Here is a 12,104-nt window from a genome sequence, read left to right on the forward strand (position 1 = left end):
TTCGTATAAATTTAGCAAAATACATTTTCTCCTGCTGATCTTATCTACATACTCTACTTTGCAGAAGGGAATTGATAAACAATTATACAGTGAATCTCTACCAAACCAACGCTAAGTTTTACAGATTGGAGTTTCCTTGAATTAGATAGTTACGTTTTTTTTTTTTTTTTTCTTGTGTCTCGACCTATCGACAACGTAAACCTCACAGAGGTTTGCTGTTTGTTCAGCTCCCCCAGGTGACAGCAGCTCACAGACTCTTCGAATCTTCCCACGGCGTGACACTCGCTGAAGATGTACACTTACGCAACAGGCATCAAAGTCAACACGAACACACAAAATCATCGTCTGTCTCCTGCTGTCTCTGTTCACCACATTATCTTTCGGCATGTTCACACTCTGTCCACATTGGGTAATCAAACAGAAAAAAAAAAAAAGCTTGTGGCTTTCAAGTCTGAGATGACCTTCGAAAACTTTTCACATTTCCAAATCAAACCCTTGCCCGGTTTTCATGACGCTCATAATGCAAAACAATCAGGTTTCCTGCCAAAAAGCCTCTAGATCACAACTGATGAATGAAGTGACTGTTCAAACACGTGTTCAGAAGTACTTGGGACATTCAATGGTCCTGTAGCCTCGCATGGAATAAGTCCAGCTTGTGGTGCGATGGATAAAATTAAAAGCACTCAAAAATGCATTTTAGTTTGGAGGTCACAGTCTCTTTGAGTGTGTGACGTACAGTTGTTTGTTAAAGTAAGATAGAGACAGAGAGACGTTTCATCAGGAAATCCATCAGTTCTTTTTTCCTATTCTTCTAATTCAGTGATTGTTTTCCATTAATGTGGTGATAACAATATTTTGAGGTGAAATGGTTCACAAAACCAGTAAAATCAATGCTGTGACTTCGCCGAACACGATTAACTTTGAATACACGTTACCCTGCGTGGTTGGAAAAACTGTTATAGCAAGATCCTTTAATAGTCCCATATAAACCATTCCAATTGACTTTGCATTGAACACAAAATAAGTGCCAAGTGAGCAGGAACTGGCTGTACTGTTCTGTATATAGTTCTGTTAAATGGTCATATCTTTGGCAATTTAACTGATTAAAATTCAATCACGTACAAAATGATTTGGACATAAAACGTACTTCTGCTCAAATAAATCGAATCCCATAACAGCATGATATAATGGTCCACAAAGACGTCCCTACATCCCAGCCTCGCTTCCGTGTAGCAGTTTAGTTAATTTCACACGACTTCCACAAACGCATATTTACTGTTGAACAGCTGCATCTCGCTACGGGTTTCCACCAACAACAACGCTGCCGATACTGAACGAGCATTCGTGCAGGTTACCATGGCGTGTGTCCCTTGAACCATGCTGTCATAACATCCCGCAGCTCATCACTCAGAGATAACCACTCGAGCCCAGACAACATGTTTGAGGTAACATTATTTTCTGCTGTCAAAGGCCATTTAGGAGTTTGTGTAAATCTACAGGACAAAGGTAAGAACTTGATATAATTTTAATGTGTGGCAAAGCTGATCTCCAATGAAAACTGCTCTTCCTTTTCCTTTTCCTCCTTGTATATCTGCCATTTATTGCCATTCTTAACAAAGCGTTTCTTCTTGCTGAAGTCCTTTTTTTCCAATAAAATTCTCAGTCTTTTCACTGATTGAGGGTTTCTTGAACGATGTATATTTTCTTGTGTTTTTGTGTTGCGCACGTAAACATCAGACTTGAAACTGATTATTTGGGTATACTGTTTTCCCAGAACCTCCCCCAAATATTTCTTTTACCTCTTGTGGTTTGGAATACAGTGGTGAATGCTGTCATACCTGTGTGGCTGATGCTGCCATTTTGAGTTGCCCATGTTTTGTTAGTGTCCCCATGTCACTGTGGTTAATGGTGAATCTGGTGAGTCCGTCTATGCCATTGTCTCTAGTCTCTGGCACCACCCCTGACACGTTGCTCAGGAGGTTCTTGCCCTGGGGGGAACACATTGTCATGGGAACACGGGAGTCATCCCAGTGCTGCAGCTCATGTTGTCCTTTCCTGGGAGTCGTCGGTCGTTGTAGGCGTGCATGTTGATCACTGCATCCGTCTTCACCATGACTGGAGGCTGAGGCTTGTGCTTCACCCGCCTCTCGCAGGTGAACGACAGTCTGATCTCGTCCACCATGGCACTGCACAAAGACCTCTGGGCGAAAAGGGAGGATGCGGGGAGGGGAGCAAGAAGGAGAAGAGGGGAAAAGGGACGGGGGGTAAATGCCTTAGCTTTAAATTGTTCTGACAGCAGAGAGTGTCGACAGTCTAAAGAGCACAAAATGCATTAGAACATAATATTCATGCTGTGTTACTGCTTGTGTGTGTGTGTGTGTGTGTGTGTGCACGTGCATCCATGGCTGTCAGCAATGTCAAATCGCACCAACGCCACATGTAGCCTGCACGCGGTTCATTATTGCTGCTGTGTCAGAGAGAGTGAGCAAGTATGGCGCATGAGCATGCATGCAACTACTCACTTAGCATGACTCAAATTAGTGATTTACAGCAGTAAAGGGTTCATGCTATTCTGACATCTCCAATGACTAATAATGGATTAATTCTCTATGCTCCAATTTGCAATTATGCCTGTTAAAATAAGTAAATGTTGTGGTGTTATGGCCAAGTACTCCTAGGGATTAGCCGAAGGCATGCAAATCCTTTTATAAGATGTTTGAACTAAAAGCCATGAATTGAGCACAGCTTTGATTTAGATGCTCTATGTAACACAACAAAATAGGCATGGTTAGCAACTTCCTTGCTAAAATTGAGGGTGAAATAAACTGAAATCCTAGTGGGGTGTTAATTAAATTAATGTTTGATTCATTTTTTTTTTTCCATCCAATCCGAACCACAGAGCGAAGATCACATGAAGGAATTCTGGATGATTTATGGGGACACATACCTGCTCACGTTCTGCAGTCTTCCTTAGCTTGTAGATGAATTCAGCGATTGCCACAAAAACAGACAGCACTAGGCCAGATGCCAGCACAATGAATATACCACCCAGGTTCTGGATACCCATGGGGCCTGTCTCGCGACGGTCTTCATCCAAGCAGCTGCTCCCACTCCACCACTTCTCCTTCAGCATGTGTAGGCGCCCATCCTCCAAGATGCTTAGGATTGCTATGGTGATTTTGTCCCTGTACGGGGAGCCTGGAAGCAACATAAGGCCTGTTTTACTTTGGAAGAAACGCCAGCTGGATTCTGTGATAATAAGGTTCATAAACACGTTGTGGCATACTGTCTGACTGGTAGCTAAGAAAAACAAGTCTTGTGCTTCTGCGCTGTCTAAAAAGCAATCCCTGACCCTCATCCTTCAAAAGGCAACACACAAAAAAGGCTTGAATTTTTCATTACTTGGTGGTCGAAAATGTATTCTCTGGTCATTCGCAGGTCTTACCGAGGGGAGTGCCGATGCCGTAGCCTTTGCTGTCAATGAGTCCTCCCACCTGTGTCAGGTTACAGTTCCTCCTAGTGATGTAATCGATAGTTGTGGACTCCATAATGAGAGCATAGTCAGACTTCAGCACCCTCTGAATCCCATCTTCAATAGACTTCACCAGTGATGTGCTTGGCTTGCTGCTCATAAAAGCCCACATCTTCTCAAAAGTAGAAACCTTAGATTTCTGTAACGGATGGAAAGAGCCAGTTTAAAAAATGTGCCTTTGAACCTCATTTGAACAGTCTCCCTTGCTGCAGGTGAGGGGAAAAGTAGTTGAAAAATATACAATGCTTTTACCACAAAAAAACGTTGAGCTTGAACAAAATTACTTTCTAACATTACAGCCCAGGGCGCTAAAGCCGGAAATACAGCTAACCATGAAATCTTGCTCGTCCCTGTGATGAATGGCAGAATAACTTCACACCCGTGGGTTTTTTTTTTTTGGTAGGCTTGAACAGAAAATTTTAAAGACCACACACACATTAAGAATACAGATCCTTCAGCCAGTCGCCAAATAGATTTATATGATTAGCCCTACAGATCTCCATTGTCACAGGATTAAAGGACAGTAAATTGAAGCTTTGTGCACATCTATTCTCCTAAGTGCTACTGAAGCAGCAATAATAGAATGCCTCTCCATTAGTCTTGCATCAGGCTATGTGGTATTTCATGCAATTTCATATGAGGTCACATTTATGCCATGTCTAATCCCAGATAATTACTGTCTAAAGACTATAAGCCATTTCAAATTGTGAAAGATGCTATTTTAAGAAGCCCTCCATTATGTGTAACTACACTAGAAGCACAGTCCTGGTAGCTTCAAGTTGAGATATGATAGTCTGATATTAAAACTTAAAAACTACCAATTAGGATGTGTTGCAAATGTTGCCAAGGTGGGGCGTTTGTCACTTTTTATTTTGCAGATGAGTAGGTGAGGTCAGGGAGGAAAATGGACCATATGGCAACTAAGTACACAGCTCATGCTGGTCTCATGATAGAGAATGCTTCCCTATAGATCCTTTATCTCTGTTATGAGTGCAAAATGGCATTAAACCACATCCAGTTATTTCCTTCAACCTTTTAACAGCTGGTGAAAGCTACTTTCCTTAGAGGATGCTGATTTGCGTTTGTGTGCCCTTCAACGCTCTCGACGCGACGTGCAATTTAACAAAACAACAGCTCCTCATCAGACGGACGGCTTCCAGGTGACGTGACAAGCTCCTGGACAACAGTGGCTACAAACCTCTGATAAGCTTCTAATGCAATCTGTTTGTTTCAACAGTGTCGTAATGGCGGTCAGATAATGCCTTCCTGTTAGCTATCAGAGTACCTGGCCAGCTATTACTAAAACATTTGCTCGCTGATTAATTAATCCATGTCCCTGGTAAAAGTAACTGTTGACTGGGGGGGGGGCAAAACTTTTTTCCCTTGGAGGGCCTAAACTGAAAATTAACTGTCAGTCATGGGCAAAAGCAAACACCTATTGAATTGTATTATATCAAGATGCAAAATGGTACTCCGGTGCTAAGTGTCACTCTGCACATATTTGAGGAGTGTTTTTAACTCATAATAAGACATAAAACAACATAAACAGCCATTTGTATTACAATTTCTTGAAAGTTTTTTTTTTTTTTTTTTTTTACATATTTATGGCAACATCTGGCGGCCAGACCGAGCCTTATGGCTGCTGTATCCTGTATTAGTCTTTTGGGGCCAGGAGGTATATTTAGAGGTGTATGTGTGGGGACAGCTACAGTACACAGCAGTGGTTGTTGAGTAGAGGAAATGACAAACCAAGGAGAAGTTTCTACACCAATCCACTGCACTGTGAAGGTGCTAGGGCTCATGAATCAAATTAAAAACCACATCTGACTCTAAACTAACTGTGTGCTTGTCACCGTGACATAAGTTTAGGACACAATCCATCCAAAACAGAATAGATTCTTTATACAATCATGTGTTCACAAAGTGGTGAGCCTCCCTCTATCCTCGCTTGTGAACCACTGAGCCTTTCCAGGATGCTCCTTTCATACCCAATCATGATACTATCACCTGTTACCAATCAACCTGTTTACCTGTGGAATGTTCCAAACAGGTGTTTTTGGAGCGTTCCACATCTTTCCCAGTCTTTTCTGCTCCTGTCCCAACTTGTTTGAAACGTGTTGCTGCATCAATTTCAGAATAAGTTTATATTTAGAAAAAATCAGCGAAGCTGATGAGGTAAAACATTAAATATATTGTCTTTGCACTGTTTTTAATTGAGTATATATGATTTACGCAGCATCCAAATTTTTTTGGAATTGGCTTGTATATACATCTGCAAAGCCTTCATCTGCTCCCCTCTCTCCTCTGTATTTATCATGCTTCTCTGCCTCATTGAGTCGACATCATTAGGCCTTTCTGTAAGAGGAGGAGGGAGCAGAGGGCACTTGAGCTATGCAGCTCTGATGAGGTAATGAAACACCTGTGTCTCCTTCTATTTGTGATGCAACAATCACAACTAGGTTAATCAAAGTACACAGAATGATCCAGAATAAATTTCATTTACAAAATTATTCAGAGGAAGGTTGATTCAAGGGTCAAGGCGTTCAGCTGGATGCAGACACACTAATCATTATTACTGAACATTTCATATTCATGGGATGCAATGCAAAATCTTAAACTATTGTGTACTATATATATATATATATATATATATATATATATATATATATATATATATATATATATGATACATGATATCAGCAAAAACCCTGAAGCCAATCACATTATCAAAACTGGGGGATCCAGTATACAAACACCAGTTAGCAGATTCAACAATGAGGCATACAGCATTTATGAGCTCAACTGCCTTTTTTTTTTTTTTTTTTTTTTTTGAGGGGGGGCATAACTAGGGCAGACAGATGCCCTGGAAGACTCTTTTTTTCTTTCTTGCTACTGAATGACATAAACTTATGGAATAATAGAAATGTGCAGTGTTTTCATTTTCCCTCTTCGGAGAAACTGTAACTCTGTTACATGTGTTATTCAGCACCACAGCAGCAGCAGCAGCATCTAAAGCAAAGCTCAAAATAATAAAATAAAGTCAAAGACCCTGCAGGCAAAGGCTGAAACTTCGGAATAAAAAAATCATTATGGAGGAACACATCAAACAGTGTAGAGAAGCGGAGAAGCTGAAGAATTTGCCTTTGCTGTGGGAATTAAGATCTAACTGTAAAATATATATCTCTGTGTGTGTGTGTACTGTATATGCCTACTATATAGAAAAAAAAAGTTTTTAGAGAAGTTTATTTAAAAACTAAGGGTTCGACATCTTGCCTCATTTCTCAACACATCAAGTTTTTATCATAATTATTACTGCACATGTCTGCATTGCACTGTAAAATACATGAGTGAAATCAATTTCAGTCGCTCTATTGTGTAGCGCTGCAATGATTAGTCGATCAATCGATTAGTCCATCAAAAGAAGATTAATTCCCAATGTTTTTGATAAATGATGAATCATTTCATGAATTTTCCAAGCAATTTTCTTCTTCTTCTTCTATTCTTTTTTAACTGAAGAGTCTGTGGACTGAGAAGCAATCTGAAAGATGTCACTTTGGGATCTGGGAAACAATTTTTAATTCAGTGATTAATCCTGAAAATATCCTGCAGATTAATAGATAATGATAATCATTAGTTGCAGCTCTAAATTTGTGGTTTACATATTTTACTCTATATCTGTGTAGCACCTTCACTTATTCATTTCAGAATGATAAAATAGCTTGACCCAACCATGACGACTCTTTGTCGCGTGTGCTGTACCTTGAAGAAAGACATGGTTGCGCCATCTTTGACCACGCCGTACTCGATCTTGGTCTGCTTAGCGATGTCGTCGGCTGAGTCCACAGACGAGTCCATTCTCTCCACAGTGAGGAAAGCTGCTAAATTAGCCGTATAGGACGATATGATGATGAGTGTGAAGAACCACCAGATGCCACCGATGATCCTGGTCGAAAGGGCTTTGGGCATCAACTCCGAACCTGTATGCAAGAGGGAATATGAGAGAGCATTAAGCAGTTAACCAGATAAAATTGCATCTGCCAGCACTGTAACTGAATGAAACAAATTCAGTCGGCAGAAACATGATCGCTTGCATTTTTGTTAATTAGCCTGCAAATGTTTTTGGCAGTACGGCTGGTGTTGGTCAAGGTACTGTCAGTGAGGAAGCAGAAAACCAAGCCAGTTTGGCAGTTTACTCAAACTCTAAGCTACGAATTCAGAATCAGCAGATCAGACCACTAAACTCTATGTTCCTCAGGCTTCTCCGTTAGGTATAAAAGCCTTTCATGTAAGCCTTTAGAGTCGACAGCAACTTTCACTGTGGACAATCATTTCATGGTTGCTTTGAGATCTAACTTATATCAATAGCAAACCATGTTTTCATTGAAAATATAAGATGTGTCAAATGCTTTTAATGAAGGCATATAAACACTATCCCCACACCTAATTGCATTTTTCTAGTATGGTGTAGTCGCAGTATTTGAACAATACAACATGGAAGACAGCTTTCCTGTACCATTCAAACATCCTCTCTAACAGCCTGATTCATAATCTGCAATTAGGCAACTGTTCACCACTGTAATCACACTTAACAGCTTTCTACTGCTAAAGCACTGCAGGCATTAAGATACCAATTTAGATTTATCTAGTGAAGATTAATAGCATTTGCACTTGATCCTAGTCTGCTGCTGAATCTTTTGCCTGACATGAGTTTTGGTGGACCAGTTGGCAAACAAGTCGATCTGCAAACGCAGCATCAGTGAGATGCCAGTTCAAATATAATTAAGCAAAATCAAAACATTGCATTGGTCAGTTAATCAAACAATGCAATGTCACTGGACGTCTTTTTTTATGACGTATCACGTGTAATTCACACAGCTTTGATTCAGACAGTTGTGTGTCATTTTAATAGCTTTTCAGATTTACCGCATGCAGACACTAATGTATTTTGCAAACAAATCATCACAGTCTGTACGAGAAATTGAAAAAGAAAAATCAAGATATAGTACCTATCCAGACTGACAGGACACCTCTGCATCAGCCTTGACTTTGAGTGGTCCTCTGCTGAGTAATACTATGTTTACAATGGCTCACTGACTGGTGTTAAAGTTACTTTATATCTCATCTCTGACAACCTTTAAAATACCCTTGTGCTTTGTACACTCTGTTACTTTACTGAGAAGATTTATGAGGGCAATTCTAAAGAGTAACAAGCCCACAGAAGGGGGGGACAGAGTGGTCAGCTCTTTAACCTCTCCTCCCAAATTTGATTGGATTTGTCCTTTGTGGTTTGACAAAGACTCTACATGGTTACAAACAAAGGAAGACAGTAGCATTCTTTAATTCACTATGACTTCAGAGAGGGACGATCCAGATGCATTCTCTGGTTGCACTAGAAATGAAGTGAAGCAACGGGTAACTCAATTGAATTCCACACTATAAAGTGCTGTTGTCAGCAGGGAACAGTATACGACGCTGCATCAGAACACTCTAATAAATACAAAAAGCAGATCAGTCATAGGGTGCCAGGGAAATAAAATGGTGTCAATATGCCATACATTTCCTTGAGGAAGGACTCATATCTTGTAAACCAAGGAAATATAAATGTTCTTTCAGGGAGGACGATGCTATTTCAGTAGCCAAAACATTGCATCTATCTCACTGACTGCTGCACTGCTCATTCACATGAACGCTATAAATAGTCGCCTAACGCGACACTGTTACAGAGCACTGAAGTGCCAATGGTGGGATTTGTGTTATGGCAAAAAAGACATTTTTTTAATTTGTTGCAATCAAAAATGACGCCCTTTTGTGCCATATTGTTTGAATTACGAGTGTTTGTACTGTAAGGTGAACAAAAGAGCTTTAAATGAGTTTACAGTCATCATAGAGGGAGTCAGGCTAACTGTGTCCCCCTGCTTTCAGCCTAAGCTAGGCTAATTGCCTGGCTAGCTCCATACTTAGCATTAACTGACAGATATGTGAGCGGTTCATCGTCTCAGCTAACTCTCGGACAGACAGTGAATAAGACTATTTCCTGAAATTCTGAGCTACTTTGTTTTGAGCTATAGAGCTTACAATGTCTTATTTATTGGGCTAGTAGCTAAGTAGCTAATGTTAGCTACATAAGCTAATGCAGCCTTGCAAACATTAGCCCTGCACAGTTAACAAGTGCCAACATTTTATAAACTTACAGTAGTAACAAAAAATCCTTAAACAAAACAAAAGTGTGTATTTGTCACTAGAAAAACAGACAAATAAAATGTTGGATATGAGATATGCTAACTTTTAGCCTTTACTCTATACTCAGCAGAGGACATTTTGTTGTTTTTATAAGAAAACACCAGATTTCACTGATGGCGCATACTGATAATATTTGTTTGCTATTATTTATTTTAAAAATTCTCAAGAAACAGTTCAAATGCACTTTGACAAAGAAAAATCTTAACTCAAGGTCCACTTTTTAGCTTTAACAGTGGCTTTAGGGATCTTATTTGTTAATAATATCAAAAAGTGGACTTTAATTTAGTAATTTGAAGATTCTTTTAGTTGAGGTCTGAGGGAAAAAACAACTTTACTCTTGCATTTTTAACTCCTTTTTAGATTTGTTTTATCATCCAGTCTTATGATTTATATATCAAAGTGAACATGGAGTTCTCCAGGATCTCCTTTTCCATTCTATGTTTCAACAGTTTCTCTGTAGTGCATAAATATTCTTAGCCAGCACTCAGGGAAACTGTCTGTGCTTTTAGACTTAATGTTGACTGATGTTGAAATAATTCCAGTAGCCCATTCATTGCTTGTGTGTGAGCTGCTTCTTGCGACATCCGTGAATACTATAAACAATGGAGGAATTCATGGATACGCTGTGTTTATAGCCACGACTAACACGACAGCACATGTATTCCTCATGAAGTCACCCTGACACTGCATGTCTCCTTTGAATAAATGAACCGAATGTTTTGTCTGTAATGATGCTTTTTGAAATGTCAGTCTGGGGGGAAAAAAAAAAAAAAGCTGTTCTCTGTGGACTCGGTGGTGCATCGTGCTAAACATGATGCCCCGGTTTTCTGGAGTGTTTCTTCCAACCAGCAGAGCCTCAACTTAACATGAGTGAACTAGGCTTTCCCATGAGAATGATTACCTGCACTCTGCATTCTCTCAGTGGAGTCATCGCACAAAAACTCCCGTTCAGGGCTTCAGGCTTTACCCGTAGTTAATTGCTTTTAAATAATGACACTTGTGAATGGAAATGTTTATTCTATTTCAAGTAAATCTTGATCTGAATTTCAAGAAGGGGCAAAGCAGCAACTTTGGTCTCTTAATCGCAGACAAAATGCCACTGCAGATTATTTCTTGCATAAAGAAGTCATCTTCATGCAGGAAATAAACAAAATAATGCAATAACCTAGGCTTAAAACCTTGCATCTTGGTAATATTTAGAGTAGAAACTTGAGAAAATCAAGGAAAAATGTCAGTAAGAGTGAGAGAATTGGGAATAAGCCGACTCAAAAATCAAACATACTTTCAAAAATGATTTTATGTGGGGAAAACAATTTACGGGAAATGATCAGACATATGTTTGTTGTGAGCAAAAGCCTACTGAGACCCCCAAGAACGCTTCTGAAGTGCACAAAGTGTTTGCTTTTGCACCTCCTCACATTTTGTGTTCTTTGTGTTGTCTATGACACCTCCCTCCCACAGACAAGCTGGTGGATTTTTTTCTTTTTTTTTTTTTTTTGGATCTCCTCAAACACGTCCATTTGCATTTTAAACATGTCAAGGAAATGGCTTCCGTCTCAGCTGCTGTCACTGTGTTTGGCAGACAAGCAGGGGATGTCTGTTTATGTGACACAGACAAAATATACCTCGCTGCAGATAGCACCATGCAGCATGTGTTACAAGGTACTGTAGCACAAGCGGGTGTCACGGAAAGCCAGAAACAGCCTGTCTCAATTTTCAACTCACACAAATTATACCTTCAAGATCACTGTCAAGATATTTTTGACAACACTCAATTGAAAAATCAATCAATTATGCATCATATGTTCATATTCCGATAAAGAAAAAAACCTGTTAGAAAACACAATATACTGCGACATGACGACGTGAAAAACTGTATTCAGGGAGGTATGAATAAAAACTAATTGGCAGCAGCAGAAGCAGCAGCTTCCGTTCACCACTGTAAATACGAGAAACACTGGAGCTCAGGCACTGACAGACACTGTGAGCCACAATACGAATTATAATGGGGAATTCTCCCCTGTTTAGTTTAATAATATAGGAAACTAACTAGCTCATTCTGTTGTGATTCTCTCTCTCTCCTCTCCCTCCCGGCATGCTGGTTCTGCACTCGTAACCCTCTGCCTGCACCGGCAAATTGGCAGAGCTGCTATGCAGTTTCACAAGAGTGCTGCCGAGCTTCTGTGCTTAATGAATTGCTGAATGTGTTTGCTATCCTTACGGGCAAAGATCCACTGCCGAGTCTCACTAAGCCTCCTTGATTTGTCTTGTTACATTGAGGTTAAACATTTTATTACTCGGGTCTTTTTACGCTGCATTTTTTTTTTTTCCT

The 12,104-nt window shown here is 39.9% G+C and overlaps 1 protein-coding gene across 1 annotated transcript in view; it reads right to left on the bottom strand.

Moving 5' to 3' along the window:
* Positions 1-2,001: 2,001 nt before the first annotated feature.
* LOC121611046 (glutamate receptor ionotropic, kainate 3) overlaps positions 2,002-12,104 on the bottom strand; it is a 90,950-nt gene continuing 80,847 nt past the window's right edge. Inside the window, exons 13-16 of the mRNA XM_041943411.1 lie at positions 7,292-7,509; positions 3,446-3,671; positions 2,948-3,198; positions 2,002-2,200 (exon numbers count right to left, since the gene is read on the bottom strand). Of these exons, the coding sequence (XP_041799345.1) occupies positions 2,006-2,200; positions 2,948-3,198; positions 3,446-3,671; positions 7,292-7,509 (890 nt within the window). The 3' untranslated portion in view covers positions 2,002-2,005. The remainder of the gene's footprint in view (positions 2,201-2,947; positions 3,199-3,445; positions 3,672-7,291; positions 7,510-12,104) is intronic.

Source organism: Chelmon rostratus, chromosome 8 (genome assembly GCF_017976325.1).
Source record: "Chelmon rostratus isolate fCheRos1 chromosome 8, fCheRos1.pri, whole genome shotgun sequence".
Lineage (NCBI taxonomy): Eukaryota > Metazoa > Chordata > Actinopteri > Chaetodontiformes > Chaetodontidae > Chelmon > Chelmon rostratus.